Source organism: Phaseolus vulgaris, chromosome 5 (assembly GCF_000499845.2).
Source record: "Phaseolus vulgaris cultivar G19833 chromosome 5, P. vulgaris v2.0, whole genome shotgun sequence".
Taxonomy (NCBI): Eukaryota; Viridiplantae; Streptophyta; class Magnoliopsida; order Fabales; family Fabaceae; genus Phaseolus; species Phaseolus vulgaris.
This window is the reverse complement of record NC_023755.2, coordinates 20,633,285-20,658,070: the sequence shown is the minus strand read 5'-3', so window position 1 is coordinate 20,658,070 and position 24,786 is coordinate 20,633,285. Positions and strand designations below refer to the sequence as shown.

Below are 24,786 nucleotides of genomic sequence, written 5' to 3'. Positions count from 1 at the left end.
CTGCTATTTCCAAGCTTGGGTTGGTCAACATCTATCTCTAAACTTGAGGGGGATATTGAGTTTTGTGAGATTCTATTACTCTGTTTTAACATAACCTATATATACCTTGTATTCATTTCTCATTATAACATATGAATATAATACAATTTTTCCTTCCATCTTATCCTTTACCCCTTTCTCTTTTCTACCGCAAAATTTAATGCATCCACCGCACAATCATAATTCAATACATGTGCCATCTGTCACACACGATTAAGCAACAAGGAAGATTACTGTACTGCATAGTCTCGGTCATGATACCATATTTCAATAGTTTTCTCCACACGCCAATTTTTATTTATGTAATTTTTCCAACACTATTACGAACATCCAACGGAAACACAAATTAACAGCAGGCAAACACGATCTACAACTATATAGCAACGGTAGGCCAGAGGAGAAAAAAATGAGTAATAATTCAAGTGTCCAGAATGCACTACTGAGAACCCCTTTTTTTTCTTTCCTTTTGGAAAAAGGTGGTAAAGATCTAATCAGTTATATCAAAGATATTTACAATTCATTAAGCAACAGCTTCAAAATTGCTGGGAGCTCTTCGAAGTATAAATTTGCAACAAAGAATGTATGCATTTACACTTAATAAAAAGAAAACAAAAAGCCTCGTGGAAGAAGATAACACTAAATCAAAATGTGGTTCATAACAGTGCCGAATACTCTGTGATGATGATTTGAACCTGATCTCCTTTCTCCTCTGCCACGTCTGGGATGATTCCTCAAATGAAACTTGTTATAATAAGAAGCAGGTACACTAGGACGCCGGGTTACAACAGCTGGTGGAGGCATCTGTTCCAATATGTCTCTATGGTAACCCTAATAGAATTCATCACAAATCACCAATATCAAAATCCAAAACCATTGAAGAGGAAATAAAGCAAATGCTAAAAGACCTTCAGTTACTTTTCATAAGAAATGGAAGTACAAACATTTGGAAGTGCATGTTGACTTCAAAAACTAGTAGGCTTTTCTAACAACTAAACACAAGTACAAGGCAAGACACAAATACAAACCTGTATCACAAAGTTACGTCTTTCACAATCCATAAACATGTTAATACTCCAACCAGTTTTTGCCATTATTTTGTCTCTTACTGTGGAAAAGCTTAATTGATCCCTGGAAGTAAAGCGATCAACTTCGTTGAACCATAAGCAAGTAAATAGATTTGTAATTGGAATGTGCTCTCTTATGATAACACACCCTTCAGGAACATCTGCAGAAACTCAGCCATAAGCAAGACTTCAGATTTTTAAGATGTAGGAACCAGTTATATACACGCACAGGCACACATGCAGGCATGAATATATAAAAAAAAAAATCCTACCACTAGTTATAGGAAGCTTGTCTCTGGAATAATGAGTTAAACCATCGTAGACTTTATAAAATTGAATTTGGTTATCAATGGAACCATTTTCATATTTTCCAGCAACTTTATTAGCCTCAGCTTCAACAAATACATCAAAGCGTCTATAGTGTCTTGAAATCGCAAAAGTAGCATTTGGGCGCCACAAGAACCTGGAGGATATGAAAGGCAATGATAATGAAGATATTAGAAAAATACCCTTACAATTTATGGTTGACATATATCCTCTTCATATATTGTGCTATAAAATAAAGCCAAATGACCAAGATATTAAATTAAATACTATCAGCTTCCATTTAATACTATATGTTTAAACTCCTTAACCATTGTCCTAAAGATAACTATTAACGATGCTCAAGTCACCTCTGGTTCACCAAAAGTAAAGATAATAAGAGTCATTTGATCAGAGATCAGAGTCCTTATCGTGTAATAAGAAGATTCAATTTAGAAAATTGGATATGTGGATTGATAGCTATTTATAAAAGATTTAACAAAATATTCAATTCTTCTTAGAAAATATCAAGAGAACTATTTGAAATTTCCCTTTACTATATATAATATAGATGATAGCATAGGTGCTAGATTCTGACTGTACCATATCAAATGGTAAAAAATATGCACAAGTATTATTGAAGTTGGAAATAGTGAATAAAATTCACAACCTGGTAAGTAAATCCTTTAAATATATAGTTATTATTATAATATCTAAAACTTGCCAAATCAAAATCAATAATATACAACTAAATGAATAAACAAAATCATATATTTTCATTAGAACATAATTTGAAAGCAAACAATGTCATGTTTATTCTCAAATCTAAATGATGGTAAATAGAATAAATAATGGCAAATAAAAATTTATCCCACTAAATAAAAACAAATAAAAACCAAATTAATTTTTAATAAAATAGAGAGCAGAGATGACTTTTACCTCTCAAGAACTTGATATGGGTCCACAACGAGCTGAAGTTTCCCATCAATCCATATAGAATATCGGGCATTAGGGAAGATCCTGTGTAAAAGAAGCTTTGGAACCTGCAATAAGTTTAGCGGCATCGTGAGACCATATAAAGTAAGTTCCAGAAAGGGGGGAATGTATAAAAAAAATCTTAATTCAACTTCAGTAGAATATATATCTAATTATTTTGTTAATACTTCATAAAAAAGCAATAATTCAGAACTCCTTCTCACCATATTTTTCAACCAATTCATTTCCCTTTCCTTTTCAGCTTTCCTAACAAGTTTCTATGAGATTTAAGAAATCATAACACTAATTACTCTGGTACAAAACAGTATACATACATTATGAAATCAAATGCTACATATATTTAAATTTATAAAAAATAAATTCCTCAAGTTTAGGGCGTGGAAGCCTCAACTCTTTACTTATGTAATGAAGTTCTGTATACGTGCTCTAGAACAAAAAACCATTTCATAGTACACACAGAGGTAGGTAGAACCGAAAACCAACTTCTGCAATTAGTTTGGACTTTAGAGTAAGAGAGTCGTAAGCTCAAGCTACCAACTAACTACAATTCTATACACTCTGATTGTGTTATTAATACTGTATCAACAAGTAAAATCATTTCCCCAATCATAAAACATGTTGAAATGTGGAAGAAGATGGAAATAAACAAAAATAGGGCTGAGGGCCAGAAATCAGAAGCTTCAATTGAAAGGGGGGACTGTGTCTGGAAAACACAGAATATCTGCTGAAAATGGTACAACTTTCAAGAATGCGAATGATAGATTTTACAATAAAATAGTGAGAAGCAAAAAGTAAGCAATCAACCTTTCCGTTACGCCGAGAATCAGCGTAAGGAATATTATGGACAACAATGATTCTCCATAATCCAACTCTCCTGCTGCTACTCAAAATGCTGGCATTCTTCATATACATTTCTGTTTCTTCATCAATGAACATATAGAAAGGAATGTTTCTCTTTGCTTCTGAACTGATGTTCCTGGGCTGCTGTATAACATCATAGTTTCCTGGCAAAGATTGAAGGGAGATATGTGAAGAAGAAAACAAACAACAAGATGTATCTCTGTAGGACATTAGTCATAATAAGCCATACCAAATATGGCAGATGCAACAATGACATCATGGTACTTATCCAACTCTAAGAGATCAGCCTCGTCAAAATCAAATCCAGTCAGGCGACCAGGTCTGCTTCCTTTGACAAATCTGATAAGAATTTATGCCAATGCAGGAAAGGGAAGAAAAATACATTCAGTAAACAAAGCACTAATACTAATGTGGGTAGCCTTTAAAAATTCTTCCATGAATATTAATCTCCAGATTGTGAGAAAATTAAATACAACTAACAAAAATGAACTAACCCGCAGTGCACTGTCATCGTCTCTTTGATATCAAAAGCAGCATCCCTTTCTTCCAGAGAAGGGTATCCACCAAAATCAGAGCCACCATGTCGTTCACTTTTAATTGAATTTTCATCATGCACATATGTCAGACTACGAAGTATAGGAGATTTTGATGGGGAAATTGGCATACTAGCTACAGCTTGCTTCACTGGAATATAACACACAGGGCATGCTGAAAAAGAAGAGAGCAAGAACCCGATTAAAAGAATTCTACAGGGACAATAACTAAATATGCAGTGTGTGTACTCGAAAATAAGATGCTATTACCTATATTCGAGATATAATTTTTGAGTTAAGAAATGAAAAAAAGGCCAAATGGAAAAATAAGGCTTACGGCGTGGTCCAGTTCGTCTTCTATCAACTGGTGGAGGAGGAGGAAATGCAAAACGGTCACAACGATGCCGCCAAGTAGGAAAATATACCCTTTTGCCTTTAGACTTGGACAAGGACAATGAATTAGGAGCAGGAGGTGGCCTAGATGTGCTTCTGTATCTACTTGTCAATGACAACAGTCTAGAAGAATTACTATCCTGGGACTTATCTTCTACTACTCCTCTGGGTCTTAAAATTTCATACCTAGTAATGGCATAAGATCTCGTATCTTCAATTTCACTCGTGATACTTCCACCTAGTTCATCACAATACCAAATACATAATAAAACATACAGATTTTTAATTGTAGATAATTGAAACGTTGAAGACAAACTCATGTACAAGACCAGGGAAAGTCCTAAATCAAAACACTATATCTCAAATGATGTCTTAAATCTTAACCAATATTCAACTTCAACAAACAAGACATGAACTAACAGTGCCAGAAAGTTCAAAACAGAAACTCATTATACTATCACTTATTTATCTTACAAATTTATAAGATGCAAAGTATCATTGGAATGATAGCAAATGAAATTCTGTGGTACACCATATTACTTCCTCCGTCCTACAATGACTGGCAGATTTAGCCTTCTAAAAAATTCAAAAATAGATTGTGTTCCCACCTTTCAAACATTACTTTTTTTTACTAATTTCTCTTAAAGTTAATTATTTTCTCTATTTCAATAAAAGTAATGCATTTATTGGAAGAGTGATAGTGAGTTTGGATGAAAAATTTTAATACAGTAATTTCATTTTATAGAGAATTTTAAATGTTTTGTGATAAAATATGTTGTTTGAAAGGAAAATTTTAAAAAAAAATGAAATTATAAAAATATGAGAATAATTTAATTACTTAAAATTACAAATTTCACACAAAAAGTAAAAATTTAAAAATGGCCATAATCTCTTTTTGTCAAATTTATGTTTCTTTTCTTTATACTCTCTTATCGACTCGGCCTCGGTCACGACATCATGACTCCTCAGATTGGGACATCATCAATTCAACTAAGACAAGAAATTTGTCAATTCGGCTGAGAAAAGAGTTAGCTTGGCATTCTTTCTTTCAACTGTCATCGACAAGTTTCTCTCAGGCTGAAGTTAATCGTAGTTTTTGTTTTACCAACATTTGTCAGTTTTTCTGTTGCCGATATAGGATTTCTCAGTCTGGTTAGAGTTTTTTTAGTTAACATCAGTAATGTTTTTCCACTGATGTCAACCACACATTTTTTTCAATTAATGACAATCGAGTTGCCTTACAGTAAATGCTGATCAAAGATATTGTTCGACTAACAAGTCAGTTATTTCTCAATTGGCATTAGTCTGAACAGACTATTTCTCAGCAATGTCAAAGACACTGTTATTCAATCAATTTAAGTCAGATTTTTAATCTATGTTAACAGAGGTTATTTTTCAATTGATATTGTTGGAATAAGTTTTCCACTAAGGCTTAGGCTAGGATTATTTCTCAATTGACATAAGTTAAGGTTTTATTTTTCAGTGGATGTTATCTAGATTTTTTTTATTAATGTGTTGTAGCTATTTTTTGGTCGATGTTTGCAAGACTGTTTCTGAATTCACGTCACTAATGTTATATTTTGTCCATGGTCAAGGTTTCTTCTAATGTCGACTTGATAATCTTTTGACTAACCTTGACTGTAACTGTTTTCAGCAACTATCAATTGGGGATATTTTGAACCTACATAAGTGAAGAGGTTGACGAAAAAACCTAATTAATGATAGTCAAGATAGTTATATATGACATCAACTAAAAATAGCATCTACCGATGTCACTTAAAATAAATCTGGTCCATGTGAATTGAAAAAATTTGACCGGTTTGGTAATATTTTGAATTATTAAGTATTGTTTAATATTGTAATAAGCCTTTTATATTGGGTGATAATTCAAAAACTTTAACCAAACAGAAAATTAAAAATTCAATAAATTTAATTGTTTTAATTATACCTATATATAAATAGTATTTTTTTACTAACCGCTTTTTAGTGTACACATTTACTTTTCTATTTTATCCTTATTTTAATATGTTATTTTATTATTTTAGAAATATATAATAATTATTGTTATCTTGGACAATAATTATTGTTATTTTTTGGTGTACACATTCTCTTAGAACCAAACTTATCTTCCTTAATAACTTCTCACTTCTCTCTGTCAACAACTTTCCACTTCCCACATTATCAACAACTTCCCACTTCTCTCTCTATAAAAAAAAACTTCTCACTTTTTTTCTTTTCTCTTTTCTTATCCTCATTTTTTTTCTCTTTTTTTCATATGACACTACAACTAGAAAATTAACCATGTTTTTGTGTTTTGTGTTACAGATTTGCAACGATTTGGAGAGGAATTTAAGCTTATTTACATGTCTTTTGTTTTGTTTCCAGACTTCTTTTGGATACGAAGGTGTAGAAGTCATTAATCAAGAGGGGTAAAGAAGACATAGAGGAAGAAGCACAAAGACAAAGATGGAAACAAGATATGTTTTATGAAGTAATTACTCAAATTTTAACATTAAACATAACTATATATAAATATAAAAATAAAAAAATGCAGATACACAAACGTTTTTATGTTGTGTTTCCGCTAGTGTAAATAAAGCATTTAAAAATTAAGAAAATAATTCAAAATGCAATCTATTATAATTTTCTTGAAATTGAAGACAGTCCAAGACTATTTTAGTAAAACTGTTTCAAGAAACGACAATTTTTTGGTGTTCTTAGTACGTGTGAAAGAAACTTAAATTGGTGTGATGGTGGGATGGAATGAGTATATTACACAGATGCAAAGCAAAGTGTTTCAAGGTTTAAAACTGTATTCCCAAAAATGTGAACTTGAGAATGCAATATTTCAATGTTCTTCATTAGCTTTGAAAAATTATTCCTAGACTGTTTGTTTCAAGGAATAAAGTGTTTTTTGCTGCACAAGGAATGAAAATTTATTCCAGGGGATATAGTTTCCATGTTTGTATTGTAATGAGTTTTAAAAATTTATTCCCATGTACCGTTCATGTCTGAGAAAGTAACAATACTTTGTTTTGCTTCATTTTTAATATGATGAGGAGTGAGAAAGTTATATTCCAGAAGAAATATGGGAATTATTTTCTAATCTAATTATATTTCCATTTATATTCTTAGTTTTTATTCTAATATTTCAAAGTTTGAAAATAATTCTGGGAATATTAAAACTTAACCGATCATAGTCTTAAAATGTTTTTAGTAATATTATCCCCATATATAATATTCTTATAAATGTGGTTCTAGGAAATGTATTATTATACCTATAATCAAACACCCCTTGAGTATTGATCATGTCCTAAAAGTAGATATGTTGCATTACCCTTCATGTTTATTTCCATGGTGAAGGCTGAACCTATTCTTGAATTTACTCAAAATAAAATTAAGGACAAGTAGATATATAAGTGTTGTTGTCAGTAATATTTTCTAATCAAAATTGGAATTTGACTTTGTAGTTGAGAATTTCAGTAAATGTCTGATTCAAATACCGCACCAAGTTTTCTCCTAAAACTTAATTAATGGTTCTAATATTCATAGAAATGTCATGGGCATAAATCCAACATAATTATATCTTGAAACGGATGTCAAGAATTCTAACAATAGACAAAGAGTATCTACAATAAGTAATTTCAATCTAGAGTGAACATACTTAGAACTATAATGGTCTCATCCAATTTTTGAAGTATCATTAATTATTTCTTGTAAATTGAAAAAAAAAAATGAGTCTGCCTCTATCATAAACATGTGTGGTTTCAAACCATCTAATCATTAATTATTTGTAACTCCTTCCATTTACTTAATGTTTTCTCACACGAAAGCAATAAATCAATAAAATATCTCCTATAGAAACAATTCCTATGAATGGTTTTCTACATTAAAAAATATTATTTGTCATCTTCATGGTATCATATCATCATTAATTAATTTACACTCAATTTTACTTTAATAAAAAAAAAATCTAAACAATTTATAATTTTGTATTTTCTTAATTTAAAGGAATAGTTGCTTGTAGAAGCAACTCTAGTGGACGATGTATTTCAAGCAACAATTGATTATCCTAAACATACGCTAAACAACTTCTAACCATTGAGATGTTTTAATGATTAAAAGTTTTACTAAAATTTTATTACACTCTTCTTTATTTTATTCTTACTCGTTACTTACATAATATATACGATAATATTAAAAAAATTAGATAAGTGTGGTATTTATTAAAATAAACTTGGAATCATAACATCAGAAATTTAAAAATGATCAAATTACAGAAAGTGAAATGGTGGGAGTAATATCTAGGAGGCAATGATAGGGTGAAAAAGAAAACAGAAAATATGAAGAGGAAGTAACTAACCTTTGTAAACAGTAAAACAGCCAAAAACGAAAACACAAAGGCCAAGGGCAAACATGAGGAGCATTGCGACCCTGCCTCGCCCAAGGAGCCGGCAAATAAAAAAGAAACCCCTCTCTTTCTCTCTGGGGTTGTAGAGGAGCGTCTTTGAAGGTCTACGCACAAGCATGGGCACAGAAACGTTGCCGTTTTGTAGCGCACCATAGCTCCCCGTGCGCACACCCAATGACACCCCACTCATCGTTCTTCTCCCTTCAATACCATCACCTTCCACAACTCCCCTCTCTCTGCTACTATTTCCCAATTCCCCCAACCCCTTTTCTCCACAATATCAAATTATTTAACACTAACAATAATAACCAACAATGGATGATAATTAAAAATAGTTAAAACACCCGCGAAGTGCCAACAACCTTAATCTCTTCACATCACGTTGTTTCCCACCCGTTCCAGGGTTCGCGATTCGTTCGGGGAGCTGCATTCGCCAGGGCGTGCGCGGGGTATCAGAAACGGCACACTGATCGGAGGAGGTCGGGGACGACGGGCACCGGTGGAAACAACGACGTCGGGGGCGCCGTCGGCGTTGTGGCGGTGGCGAGGTGGAATTGGAGATCGGAAGTGGAAATGTGAAATTGTGGAATGTGATTAGGGAGCGAGAAGAGGATTGGAGATGGATTGAGGCGTAGCGTGAATGGAGGGAAGATGCAATAGCCACTTTTACAAGAGGAGATGCAAGCACCATTTTTCATGGGCCCCAAGGCCCAAATTAACATTCCTCCGAACGCTGTTTCTCCCTGCACTTGTCAGAATTCTTCCTGTACCCCCATCAATTTTCAAAAACGATTGTTTTACTCTTTCTTTAAATGAGTTCCGGATTATGTTTTTTTGAAAGCTTTCCAAAAAATACTTTCAGAAATTCAATAATGTATTTCCAAAAATAAAATTCCAGAAAAATATTTTTTGAAATAAACTTTTCATAACATATATAATACGTTCTGGAATGTATAATTCAAAATAACTCTTCTAAATTGTATTTTGGAAAAAACTTTAGTAGTATAGGATACTATAAATTTTTTCATTAATGATATAATGATCATTTCGATGACTGTATAGAGATGCAGGAAGAAGTATGGAGGTGCAGAAAGAATGGACTTTTTCACTCATATGAATGGCCCATTCATTCATGCAAACCAAAGTTTGATTTTGGTATTAGAATGAAGTATTTATTTCAAATTTTAAAATGAGATGTTTAAAAAAAGGTATTAAAATTAGTTTCATTGAATTAATAGAAGAAAATAACATAAGGCAAAAAGTTGTAAAAACTTATTGAACCACTATTTTGATTTACTTCAATAATATATAATAAAAATATAATTATTGAAAACTATAAAATAAAAATACTAATATATCTGTAACCACTAATGCAATACTAATAGTAAATAATTTAATATTAATAAAATCTGAATTAATAATCAATATTATCAAGATATTTTTATAATTTATAAATTACTTTAATAGATTACATTTACCATATTTTTTGTTGTGTAATTAACACTTTTTTGAAGAAAATAAAAAGTAAGATCAGAATTGAAAAATGTTCTCAGCCAAACTAGTTTAGGTAGGTTGAACTGAAAATGTATAGGTAAACTCAATAACTCAATAATTGATATACTTTGCGTGTAAATTGGTTAAGAGAACAGTAATCTATTTGAAAGTGATTGAAAAAGTACTAGAATGGTGCAATTATGTATGAATAATTTGTAGTAAACCCTAGTATTTGAAAATTGGTTCGTTATAAAAAACACTGGTATAAGAACAGTGTAGACTTTTTTTGCGTAAGACTAAAAAAGGGGTGTTAAAGTTTACCAAATGTGAATGCAAAGTTAAGTGCTACTACCAACCATAGTAATTGCTAGTTAGCTCAATAAAACCTTTGTCGCTTTTCAAAAGGCAAACCTAACTTATTTTCAGTTTTCTTCTCCATTCTTGCAACTATCTCAACTTTCTTTTCTGCCATCTTAAAAATGTCTACAGTGCACTAAGATTTTTATTTTAGTAATGAAAAAAAAAATCGAATGCATGAAAATTTGAGAATAAAATCCGTAATAGATAAAAAAATATATAAATAAGTAGTTGTGAGTAATTTCAACCCTTTTTTGTACTTATATTAGAGGTAATGTTGATTCATATAATTGAGATAATAATTATACAGAAAGTTGTGATACAACATACTAAAGTACTTGCAAGTTGAAGCGTAGAAGTGTAGAATGAAAAGATAAAAAGTCGAGAGAGTACTTTGTGTTGTGACCAAGAAAGAGAGAAAACTTTTTTGGGGCACTTGATAAAAATCTTCAGCTTGGTCCAAATCATTTGGGCATGAGAAGTGGTAAAAAGGGTTAGACATTTTTGTTATGAATGCAAGGTTTTGAGGAGTGTGAAGTGAGAGAGACCACTTGGCTGAATTGGTAATCATAAGCTTAGTTGAAAAACATGTTTACCCAACACAACTACACCATTTCCAACGATATATAAATGCCAAACATGATTCGTATCAACCATTAGTCTTGGAAGCTAATGATGCTCTTTTAAGACCCACCTAATTGAAATTCCTTTTTATACTTTCAAATGCTCTTTCTTTTCTATCTCAACTTTTAGCCACTCTATTGGTGTAAGTATAAATGCGTCAGTACTGTTAATTAGAGTGGTTGCAATTTGATCTGGAAGCAATCAAAGCATGGTCTTTTCATCATTTTATATGCATATTTTGCAGACAGGTTAAAAATGATAAAGACAATGAGATGCACACAAAGTTGGAGGTAGAAAAGCTAATGACAGAAGCAAGGCAGAATGTGGCTTTTTGTGTGAGCATTTGACTTTGTGTGTGCATTATGAAAACAAAATTGGGGTTGTCCATTGGGTAATTAGAAAGCAAAAGTTTATGATTGTTAAGAGTTTGATGTTATGTTGGAGGGCATGAAGACAGAAAAATGCAGAAAGGCAACACAGTGGACCCCTTAGTAACCGTGGCCATAACTTGAAAAAGGGACCCCACATACTTCTTACATGTCTCAATGGCACAAGGCAGGGACATAACTTTCACCCATGAATGAGTTATTTGGAAAACTGTTGGATATTAAATGGCCCTGGACAGGTGTTGTGTGAGGTGGGTCATGCCAAAGGCAAAGGGTAAGCTCACATTCACCATGCACTTCTTCCTCTTCTTTGTGTTCCTTATTGGATTCTCACCATTTTTAACTTCATCTTCTTCTGTCACTTCTTCCTCATTCTCTTGTCTACTCACTCATATATTCCTATCCACTCAACACCATCAACTTTATTCCATCCTCAGGTAAATATCAACTTCAATCAAATCCTCAACATTTTAATCTTCACACTTCCTAATATTTTCAATTTTTTTTTATTAAATTATGTATTTTTCGTATAGGTTATGGCATGGCCAATTTCACCATTTCATGCATTTCTAACAATGTTTTTGCTTTAGGTTGAGAATTTTAGAGTCTGCCGGTAAAACGCAAAAAATAAAAAGCTACGCTGGAGGGTAATATTTTACAATTTTATCTTTAATATCGATGTGATAATTAATAATGTTGTATAACATAATATACAGTGTAAACATATTATTATCTTTTCACATAATCAATTATCTTATATAATAATAATATAGTATAATATAATGATAAAAATCAATAATAAAATAAATTTATATAATTTAACGATGCAAACGAATAGATTTATATAATATTATTAATAAAAAAATTATAGAAAAATTATATTGTAAATTAATATTATTGGTAATAAAAATAAAAAAATGTATATAATAATAATATACATAAATAAATAATAAAATTAAAACTAAAACTAAGTAGTAATAATAAGGATAATGTTTAATTAAAATTTCTCTCTTGTTTTGGTGTACCGATGTATGTTTAATTTTAATTATTTATTTAAAATGTGACACTAATTTAAGCACATATTATTTTAAGATTTATGTAATCTAAAATTTTGTTTTAACTTTTTACAATTATTTATATTCAAAATTTATTTTATTTTCAATTTTATTTTATAAAGTTTTATTTTTTACACTTTTACATATATAATTGTGTTAGATAATTTGTAGTTATTTTTCAACTGGGTTTTTTTAATTGTAACACTAATAATATTTTAACCAAGTGCATGTAATATGTATAAAGAATTTATTGTCAATTCTAAATTCTAAATTGATTTTAAACACAAAGGTAAAATATTAATCTTATAAATTTATTAAATATTTTTTTTATCTATCATTTCAATAGAATCACTCATAAACTTTTACTTAAGTTTTCCTCTCCATCTAAACAATTTTATTTTCTATTATTTCCTCCAATTTATATCTTTTTCACTATTTTAATCTGTTTTCTAATTGAAAGAAAGTCTAAATGGAGGAAAGAAATATTATATATATTTTGACTTTTAAGTCTATCGAGAAGATATCAATAGGGTCAATCATTACATGTGAGTTATTTTAATTTTAGAACTCAGAATTTCGTCTACTGAACAATATGTGACTATTTGGTGTACCGGAACAAGTTCCCTAGTTAAGGGTTAAGAGAATGAAAGTTCATAATTGAAACTACTTTTTCATTCTAACAGATGAAGTCAATGTTTCGATCTCAAATTTGTTAAGATAACAACACTAGGATCAATTACAATATCTAAAATATTGTTCATTTTCAAACTTAAAACTCTACTATAATTTTTTTCTTTAAAAAAAGTAAAAAAAATAAGGGAGAAAGATATATTTAATTATTATATTTGAACTCGATTCTTAAATAATATGTAATCTTATTTGATGTATTGTAAGAGATGATTAATGAATAATAACGTGAAAACAAAATTTGGTTAAAAAGGGACAATAATTCTTGCACAACCATCATTATATGATTTTGTACTTCTCAAATTTCACCTCGGTAAGATTCATAGTGTGTGCAAGGACATTCATTGGTTAGAAATTTAGGATTCATATTTTGAAGTCCTAAAATTTATTTACAGACATGAATATTAAGTAGTGTGAACTTTATATATTATAATGCTATAGATAAATACAACATCATGCGTAGACAAATATGAAATATGAAATAAGAAACAAATTTATACGGTAGTGGGAGTTTTTCAGAATGCATGTGATGTGCTGTGTACTTCTTTTTATTTTATTTTATTTTGAATAATAGAAAACCAAAATAAATAGTAAAAAGAGGAAACAAGTTCTATAGGTAGGGCGTGATGCCCCAAAACTGAAAACGACATTTCAAGAGAATTTGTTAAGCCAAAACGATCGAAGAATATTTTGTGTTTTTTTTTAATCTTATTTGGTAAAAATTTCTGAGAATACGATTGGACGATGGATTTTAACCGTTGGATGATACAGAAATCCAACGGATAAACGCGTTAAGAGGAAGAAGTGGGGCCCTTGATATTACTCACTCAAGCGTTGGATTTTACTTACGGTGTGGATGCTGTAACGGCGTCAACCCTACCAATTTTACAAAACACTTTTTTTGTTATTAAGAGTACAATACAAATATACATATTTAATATACTTTAAACTATGCATCAAAATTTATAAAAACATATTAGTTTCGGACGAAGTTTACTCAATAAGAATGAAAACCCTCGGATTTTTATATATTCTTTAAAAATAATCTAAATGATGTAAAATAGAAAGAAAAAATAACTTATATATCTCAAATACATTGAAATTCACACTCAAAATGAAAAATCTAAATAATCAAAGTCAATCTATAATTAAATTTTAAATGTATTTTAATGGATTGATTTCACAATGTTTTTTATTTCAAATTTAATCAATTTAATTAAATGTGGATTGAATATTATTTCCACTTTAAAAATTTAAAATTAATGTTAATCTAAAATGATTGTTTTTTATATACATTTAGCTTGGCTTTGTTAATGCTGCTTTAATTTGTTCTAGATAGAAAAATTAATGAAATTACTTTTATTAGGTATATTTATATAAAACTCTTTTTATATTTATCCTAAACCTTGATGCAAGATCCTACCCTTCCGTAAAATAAAAATAAAAAAAACAATTATTCTTCTTCTTTTTTCTTTCTTTCATTTTTTCTTTCTATCTCATTTATTCTAACATTGGATCCACCGTTCAGAGGGATTAGGATATATTTCAATCCGATCATATTTTCAAACAAATTAAGTTTATTTCTATTCTAAATATTGTTTATTCTTTATTTATTTTTCTTAAGATTTAACCATCAATTTTGATGGGATACTTAAAAAAGTGTTTCTTTCAACTTGTTTTACCTTATACTAAAACTTTGTGATGTTTTTAATAACATGCTTTAGGTCTTACATTTTGGACTAAACTTTGGTGATGTTTTGGATAACATGTTTTAAGTCCTTAGATTCTGAGTGGTTTCCATGATAGAGTTGAGTTTCCACTGAAATAAAGAATTTCAAGTAAGGGAAACTAACTTCACCTTTTTAATAGTACCCTAAAGTAGAAGATCTAGATGTTGAGAGGACGTGGTCTCAAGCTTAAAATTTTCTTGTAGGGTTGTTGTTTGATTATATGTTGTTTGACCTTATAGAAATATTAGATTTTGATAGTTTGATATTTAAGTGTTGTTATTTTTATGTTAGATAGGTTCTTTAATGTTGTGAATTGTGTTATAAATTATTTGAAGGGTTGATTTTGGATAAAGGTTTATAATAAAGTATGTTACGCTGCTTAAGTTATGGTATTTTTGTACGATCGAGACCATGTCTCGAACCCGGTCATTAAACCGACCGACACCACACAACCAAATACACTTAAGCAGAATTAGTGAGACTAATCAGCAATCAAGAGTTAGGTAATACACTTCTAAACATGACCCAACTCTCTAATTTGGCCCAATAAGAAAGGCCCACCAAAGAACCAGGTACGTCATTATACAGTACTCAGAATATCGAGTGTCGAATACTAAATATGACTTGAGCGTCAAAGTGCCTTCTGTAGGTACCATCCGAGTCTGGACTACGTGAAGATCGAGGACTAAGGTGAACAGAGGAGAGGAAGGAGCTTGTTTGGAGAGGAAATGAAGTGCAAACTGACCGACCGACCAAGGAAGCAAAGGAGCAACTCGAATCGTTCTCTAGGCCCCAACCCCATTCGAGAATAATATGCACCCACCGTGGGGCCGAGAGAGAAGTTGCATGAAGAAGAAAGTAAATGGTATCAACCTGAAGCATGACTAGCGAAAGGATGTTCGAAGTTGAGCAGATGGCATTGTTGATGTCTCTATAGAGAGATGGTTGAGATTAAGAGAAAGAATGAAAAGATCACTCGAAAGAACGAGGATAAAATCCTAGCTCTTCGAAAGGAGAACAAAGAGATGAACATGAAGTTTGTGGAGGGGGGACCATTTGATGGACCAACCAATCTTGTTGGTAGGTCATTCACCACCCCCACCAGCCCCAAGACTGTTGAGGAGCCAAAGGAAAAGATCCACACCCAAGAGGTAGACGACGAGTCCTACCCGAACAAGTCAGCCCCTACGACCGGTACCCTAGACTTGGTCCGTCAACACCCTTTTACCAATTCCATAATCAGAATACCACTGCCAGACAAGTGGAAAAACTTCAATAGAGATCGTTATGACGACACGACTGACCCGGATGAGTATATGGATGCGTACACTACACACATGAGCTTGTATACCTCGGATGACGTGGTCCTATGCCGAGTTTTCCCCAGATCGCTAAAGGGGGGAACTTTGAGTTGGTTTACAAAGTTCCCTCACAACTTTGTCGACTGTTTCGACACACTGATGTCTAAGTTTGAGATATAATTAACCACCACCTGACCGCACCACCTGATTTCCATTGCTATGGTCAACATTCGGCAGGAGAAGGGGAGAATCCTTAAGGAAGTTTGTGGACATGTTTGGCAAAGTGGCCATGAGCATCCATACTTTGAGCCCGAACGTAACAATGCGTCTCATATTAACGACTTTGTGCCCGGGACCTTTTGCTAATAGCTTGTGCATGTAGCCGACCGCAAGCTTAGACAAACTTAAATGGAGGGCCACCAAGTTCATGCAGCTAGAGGAGCTGAGGGAGTTCAGAAATCAAGCCTGAGCAGAGGCTAGTGGAGAAAAGGGCAAGGACGAGAAAGAGCGTCAAAGCCGACCTGTTGCTGGTCGAGGAGATAGACGCGGAGACAACCGAGGGAGCCGATTCACAAGGTATACCTCCTGACTGTCGATAGGGGGAGGATCTTAGACGAAGCTCTAAGCGTCGAGCTCATTCCACCACCGAGGAAGGGTGCGAGCTCTGAAAATGTCAACCATACTCGCAGGTGTTAGTACCATAGAAACAGTGGGCATACCACTGAGGAATGTCAGGCCTTGAAGGATAAGATTGAAGAACTTATCCAAGTGGAACATCTCCGCTAGTCTGTCTAAGGGAGTCGAGGTGCAAAGTGATCCCCCCAAAGGGAAGAACTAGCAAGACGGAGGGCTACTCCCCTCCGAGGTCATGAGAAGACGATCGTCGACCCGAACGTCGGCCACAAAGGGAAGAACCTCCCGAAAAGGGGTGACTGAGAGGTCATTAACACAATAGCTAAGGGAGGCAGCTCCAACAATGCTCGGAAGAAGCACCTGAGGGCGGTGCAGCAGGTTAACACGGTATCATTTCGGCCACGCATCACCTTTACTGACAAAGAATTCAACGGTGTCGACCCTTCAAAGGATGATCCCATGGTGATATCGGGCGACATCGACAAGTTCACTATCATGAAGACGTTGGTAGAGTAGGAGAGTTCAATGGACATCCTCTACTAGAAAACGTTCAAGCAGATGAGGAAACCCGAGTGCCTCGCCGTGACCGAGGCCGATACTTGGATGACTCCAATCATTCAATACCTCGAACTCGGCACTCGTAAGCCAGGAGAAGAGAAGACTATGAAACAACAGTGCACGAGGTATATCATGATCAGTGCTCTACCGAAGAGGATTCTCCAGGCCACTATTAAAATGCATCATAAAGGAGCTCACAAAGTATGCCATATGGGAAATCCACGAGGGAGTATGCGGAAGCCATTCAGAAGGAAGAATGATGACCGCCAAAGTGCTTAAGGTTGGATACTATTGGCCGACTCCAAAGCGACTGCGCAAAGTACGTGAAGAAATGCACCAAGTGTCAAGAATTCGGTCCCTTGTCCCATCTCAAGCCCGAAGCACTCCACAACATGATATCGCATGGTCGTTCGCCATATGGGAAATGGACATCATTAGTCCTTTCAGTTTGGAAAAAGGACAAACCAAGTTCCTTCTGCTCGGGGTTGACTACTTCACCAAGTGGATCGAGGTCGAGCCTCTTGCCTCCTTCTCAACCAAGAATGTGCAGAACTTCGTATGGAGAAGCATTGTGTGTCGATTCAGAGTCGCGCACACTATCACCACCGACAATAGTCGACAGTTTATTGACCGAGGACTCCAGTCTTTTTACAAGGACTTCGGCATAAAATCAATAACAAGCTCGGTCGAGTACCCTACCGAAACCTTAAAGACTTGGTTTGGTTAAGGATGTAGCCTTAATCGGCATACCCTACCGACACCTAAAGACTTTGTTTAATCAAGGGCATAACCTTAATTGACATACCCTACTGAAACCTTAAAGACTTGGTTCGGTGAAGGACGTAACCTTAACCGGCATACCCTACCGAAACCTTAAAGACTTGGTTTGGTCAAGGAAGTATCCTTAACTGACATACCCTACCAAAACCTCAAAGACTCAGATTGGTCAAGGATATAGTCTTAACCGACATTTCTTGCCGATATCTTAAAGACTTAGAATAAATTAACACATGAAACACATTGGTCATACTAGCCGACATCAAACACTTAACAAGATAATTATCATTTCAAGTTACTTCGACTGTCTAGCTATTAAAATCCCTTTTATTAACTTAGGCATTATAAAGAACAAGTATGAAAGAATATATGACCGATCCATTGTTTGATAAAGAAAGAAGGTGGAGGCCACACCCCGACCTCGGAGGATAAAAGAAGAAAGAGCCACATCCTGACCAAAGGAAACAAAAAGCTAATGTCTAAGCATATTGGTCTTCGTCTTCCTCGGCAGGAGGCGGTCGGGCTGCATTCCTTAAGGTTTGTTGCTCTCCAACAGGCACCCATTCGGGTCATGACGATACCCCGACAAAGCAATTTGATGCCGCCCTGGAGCAAGTCCTCCTCAGGAACGACACTAAGCAACTATTGAGCACCAGGGGACAGACCAACCTAGACTCCCTTTGAAAATTGTAAGTCACCCCCTAAAAGAGATAGGGGGACTTCGAAACCTCAGGGGCAGGCACAATGACAGCGGATGGATGGACAACATCATCGGCTGACGGAGGCGAATCAAGGTTGATCGGAGAAGGACGAGTTGGAGGGATCAATATGCTGCCCGGAGAGCGTATGGTGGTGGGTATGTTGCTCGCCTCCCTCGCCCTCTTCCTATTCCTGCCTGCATCGGTCGAGGTATGAGCGTCAGCGGCTAAGGGGTTCCCAGCACCAACGGTATCAATGTTGCCCCTACCTCGGCCCCTTTCCAGAGCCCTCGCACGGAAGGCATTCACAAGATTCTCCACTTGAGGCACCTTGTTGTTCATGGTTTCTGCATCAAGAAAAAAGAAAACGCATTAGTTCAAAACCAGATAACCGACCGAGACGAAAGACAACACAAACATACCCTGGAAAGCCGCCCATCGATGAAACGACTTGTACACGACAAACAACTTCTGTGTAGGGAGCCTTTGGGGGAGCTTATCAAAAAGAGAAAAAATCTCTTGCTCCTCGGCACTCGGAGTCAGACAGGTTCACTCTTTAAACTTGGTAGGATTCCTAGTCCAAAACATGGGAAACCTAAATCAACCGATTCCATCGAAAAAGAACTTCGTGCCCTTTGTCAATGAAAACCTTGAAGAACTTACTCTAAAGTTTTTATAGGAGGTGGTGAAAGGGTTAAAAAGAATATTTCCCGACTGACTGATGAGGAAATGTCAGATAACGGGTTCGACCGGATGAGAGGTGTAATAACTAAGAAAAGTAGAGAGAGTAGGAGACAAACGAAATGCATCACATATCAAACGAAAAGTTTGAAGGGAATCCCAAGTATTTAGGTGAAGCTGAGAGGGAGCCACATTGAGCGCCTGAAGAACGCCCATCGTGAAATTGTTGAAGGGAAGGGCGACGTGCAAATCAAAGAAAAGACAAGAGTTCAAAAAGAAAAATGGACCCTCTGAGGAAGACTGATCCATACATATGGTATCGGTCGGTCGACAATGTTCAACTGCCAAAATACCATCACTGGCATCTGACTTCAAAATCGGGTACCTCCTTAAGAAAGTGGAAATGGAAGTTCCGTCCAAAAAAGAAGAGGTAAAACCCAATCACTTTACGGTTTACCCAATCAAGCCCTGAGAGGGGAGATGACTGCTTAGGGGAATCTGACCAGTCGACAACACCTTCCAGATCGTCCCCCCGGACAACATTCTCTAAAGGGGCAATGTTTGAATAGCCCCGACCGATAAGGTCTCAATCGTGTAGGAATTGGAAGAAGAAAAAGAAGATGAAGAAGAGGAAGACATGACTAACCTTTCAGAATGTAGGGTAAGCAACACACTAGAACGATTGATGATTTCGGATATCGGAGCAAACAGAAGCAGTGACTCGACACTGTAGGAGACCACTATTTATAGCCTTGGAGGGCTCGGGAGACGAAGTGTCACATCTATCTCAACCGTTAGATCTTCCTCGATCCAATAGTCCTCATCAAATGGCATGAGAAAACCCCTCATTAATGCACATCATGTCACGCGTTCAAGCACCGCCCAACGTCACGTCAGATCTCGGGAAACCCAATTATCACATCAGTCTCGGACAAAAACCCTTCGAATTAACCATCCTTGAGCCTGGGGGCAAGTGTACCGCTAGGTTCCGCACGACCGAGACCATGTCTCGGACCCGATCATTAAACTGACCAATACCACACAACCAATTACGCTTAAGCAAAATTAGTGAGGCTAATCAACAATTGAGAGCTAGGTCACTTCTAAACATGATCCAGATTTCTAATCTGACCCAATAAGAAAGGCCCACCAAAATAATATAAATAACACAGATTCCAAGAACTAGGTACGTCATTATACAATACTCAGAATACCGAGTCTAAATCTGACTTGAGCATCAGAGTGTTTTCTATAGGTACCATATGAGTCTGAGCTACGTGAAGACCAAGGAGTAAGGTGAATATAAAAGAGGAAGGAGCTTGTTTGGAGAGGAACTAAACTGTAAACTAGTCGATCGACCAAATAGGAGCAGCTCGAATCCTTCTATAGACCCAAAAGCCCGTTTGAGAACATCTAGTAATTTTTTACGATATAATTTTAATTTTTCTTATTTTGAAAGCGATAACAGTTTTTTTTTTGATGGGATAACATTCTTAAAATAGTTCAATGTTACATGTTAAGTTTAATATCTATAATTATCTACATCATCCAAAGCTATAATATGTAATACACTATAAGAGTTTTTAACAATATAAGAGTTGCATTTGTCACCTCTTCACGATGTAAATAATTGATATACACAAGATGGTGATGAATTGAGTATTGAAAATTCTAAAAACATTTTCACATCATATGTCAGCCATTTGGTTAATCTGAAATTACAACATTTTGAAATTAAAAAAATAAAAACAAAAAGTACATATAATATATAATATAATAATTTTTAAGAAATATAAATATCATAATTATATAAACTATAATACAAGGACAACGATGAACGATAGCCATGCTTTTGCTGCAAATAGTTATAACTTCATTTCTGAATCAAAACTCGATTTATGAACCTTAACATCCATTTAACTCTTTAAAATAAAGTTAAGGTTTATAAACGCAAACAGTAAATTGAGGATTAAATTGCATAAGAAAATCTCTAAATCTTAATTAATTACCAAAAGAATTTCTTATTAATTATTTTCAAAAGACTCTGAATTTTTTTTTTATATATGATAAATTAATAAAGAAAAATATGATAGATTGGATGGATGAGAAATAAATTTGTTGCCAATTCTATGATTCTGTTCCAATATTTATAAGAAATATTTGAATGGATCGGACATTAATATTACTATTATTAGAATTTTTAAAATAAATCTATAGGAGACAAATAAGTATCTATATATATATTCATTCCATTTTTGTTTACATATTAATTTTTATTTTAAATTATTAAAACAATTTTAATTTAATTAATACTCTATTTTGAAATTTATATAATTGTAATTTATTCATTTTCATTTAATATTAAAGAAAAAACATGTTATTTTAATATTAAATTATTAATAATATTATGTTTTCATTGTTTTATTTTTAATTTATATAAAAATATATTTAATAAATATCTGGATAGTTACTATAGTATATCTATTATTACTCCGATATAGATTATGATGAAAATAAGATAAACATTTCAAATAATGACAACATTACACTATATTTTTAAAAAATAATATATATAGAATATTTGTTTACCCAAATATCTCCATTGGAATAATAACATATTTTCCATTTCTTTTAAAAATACAAGGAGAAATTAGTTACCTAACCACCAATTTCTCAACATTTTTAAAATTCAATAAAATTTTTGTTAACAATTTTAAATAATTAAAATCAACTGAAAAATATTAAAATAAAATTAATATTTGTGAATAAGTTTTTATTTATATTTTTTGTTCTCGTCGGTTGACTCGCTTTGCCAGTTGACTCCAACGGTAGCCTTGAGCCTTTCGATCTCCGCCTGAGAATCGTGCCTTCTTGATTAAGAAACCTCCCACCTGCAAAGACAAAGGAGCACCCTAGCGGCCGTTTGCACTCCGACGCTCAAATCAGTATTAGGGCAAAGAAACACCAAGAGTGTATATTAGCTTCAGTCTTAGAAACTGTGTATCTTACTAGGGTTTTGGCACCCTTTATATAGGCTGAAACTAGGGTTTACCTTTGCGTCGTTACTCTTGACTAGGGTTCCTTGATGAATGTTTTTGCGCCGCTATTCATAGAATCTTAGCGTATCTGACACATGATCTTCCCTTAACTGGAGTGCAACGAATGACAGAGTGGTCGTTTGGGTACCAACTTGTGCACCTGATCTCTAGCGCCATCTGCTTCGTGGGTGCCCTAAGTATTCACATGTCATGCATGCAGCCTTCCCTAGAAACCCTAATGGGCCTTAACACCTCCTAGGATTATCCACACGTGTTGCGCCTTCATGTGTCATACACACCACGTGCATGGATCCCTTGTGACTTAGACTTCCCACATATCTCTTGTCTTTAACTATTATCTTAACAAAACTCTAGGGCCTACCTTACGTGGCCCTCTACAACGTCCTGATGACCGATGTCCGACCTCTTCCCTCTACTGGTGAGGATCGATATTGATCTCCAACATCGGGCTTAGAATACCAATGTCCAGGGACTAACCAATCCCCTGGCGGGTACGTATGGGGTCCACCTCGTGACCCCCTTCCATTGCCAAACATCGGTGCGCGAGGATTGGTCGAGACATTTTTTTTTCATAAATTCAAATAATGTTAATAATTAATAAATATATTTGTATGATTATTTAATTTTGTGTAATTTCTTTTAGTAAATGTAAAAAATTAAATAACTTATTTATATTAGCTAATATTTAAGTCAAATACGAAATTACGTTTTGTAAATTATATATTGTTCATAACCACATTGTTACTTTGATTTGTTAAGAATTGTACACCTTTAAACAATCGACTTAAATAAGGCCATATGCTTTCATAAATTTTAGTTATCATAAAAACATAAAAACTCTTCCTGAAAAAGGTGTTATTTATACTATTTTGGTTGTATTGTGTTTGTTTAATCTTTCACTTTTTAATATTCAATAAACTTAAACCAAATCGTATCTACTTTGTTAGAATTCTTATAACTTTTCAACTCTATTACACTTTAAGAAAATAATCTCATATCTAAAATAGTACATTAATTGATTAATAAGAGCAATCTATGTAACACCCTACAATATACAAAATTATTTACAAAAGGGAATGAATGAAAATCATCTTCTTCACTCTTTTCTCAAAGTCCCTCATTCACTTGCACTTATATCTGCTCCATTCATGTACATAGTACAATCATGACAGTTCATACACAAACAACACATGCAAGGATAAGTTATCGAAAATAAAATTCTAATATATGAAAATCTGCTTTGCTCATGTATGTAGTACAATCATCATAGTTTATACACAAACAACACATGCAAGGATAAGTTATTGAAAATAAGATTCTAAATATGAAAATATAAGTAAATAGAAACAATTAGATTAATCATTCATTTATATAATTTCATTTTATTTTTCCATCAACTATTCTCATTTAATAATCAATGCAATCACCACAACCCAACTTCATTCCAAAACCATTCATCAACAATCATATGGACCACACATGGATCCATAGACCACAAGTATCCAACATACGTCTTCGAGAAGACTCGTATTAAGCAGGCTCTATCAGAGACTAACATTTGATCCAATACCCAAGATTTAGATTTACAAGCAAATTTAAGAGAAAGAATCGGGGTAAGTTCAAACATCCAATACCGAGTGACTGCATTGGGACTCGTGTATGAACTCCCTCATCAGCTTCTCACCACTTGATATCTTAGTCTATGTGACTTATATCATCAGTGAAGGTAGATGATCTCTGTTAAACACATGTGACAGTACTTAATACCAAACCAATTAATAACTCATACATTATCCCAAATGTATGATCTCAATCTCATATAATTTCATTATCCTTACACAATGCATATCATTCACATGCAATGCACATCAATCACTCATACATTATTTAAGATTTCTCAAATCAATTACATATATATCTCAAATTCATACTCATTCCATTAGTCACACCAATCCATATCATTTAGAAATTTCACAATTCAATTGAATATATTAACTAATATTCATTTTATATTTATAAAAAGAAATAATATATAATCAAATTATTGAAGATATAAGAAGAAAAGAAAGAGAAAGAAAAAAAATTAATTAATAAATATTTTTTAAAGATCATTTCAAGAACAATCCAATCATATAAATCTAAATCG

General features: G+C 33.7%; 1 protein-coding gene across 1 annotated transcript; it reads right to left on the bottom strand.

Annotated features, from left to right (window-relative positions):
- Positions 1-471: 471 nt before the first annotated feature.
- Positions 472-9,289, bottom strand: LOC137835271 (probable hexosyltransferase MUCI70). Its single transcript, XM_068643702.1, has 9 exons — positions 8,553-9,289; positions 4,134-4,427; positions 3,758-3,971; positions 3,493-3,602; positions 3,207-3,406; positions 2,346-2,449; positions 1,376-1,566; positions 1,065-1,264; positions 472-867 (listed from the first exon to the last, which is right to left on the bottom strand). Exons 1-9 carry the CDS (start codon positions 8,788-8,790, stop codon positions 676-678), a joined length of 1,743 nt encoding a protein of 580 aa, XP_068499803.1. The 5' UTR covers positions 8,791-9,289; the 3' UTR covers positions 472-675.
- Positions 9,290-24,786: the final 15,497 nt, after the last annotated feature.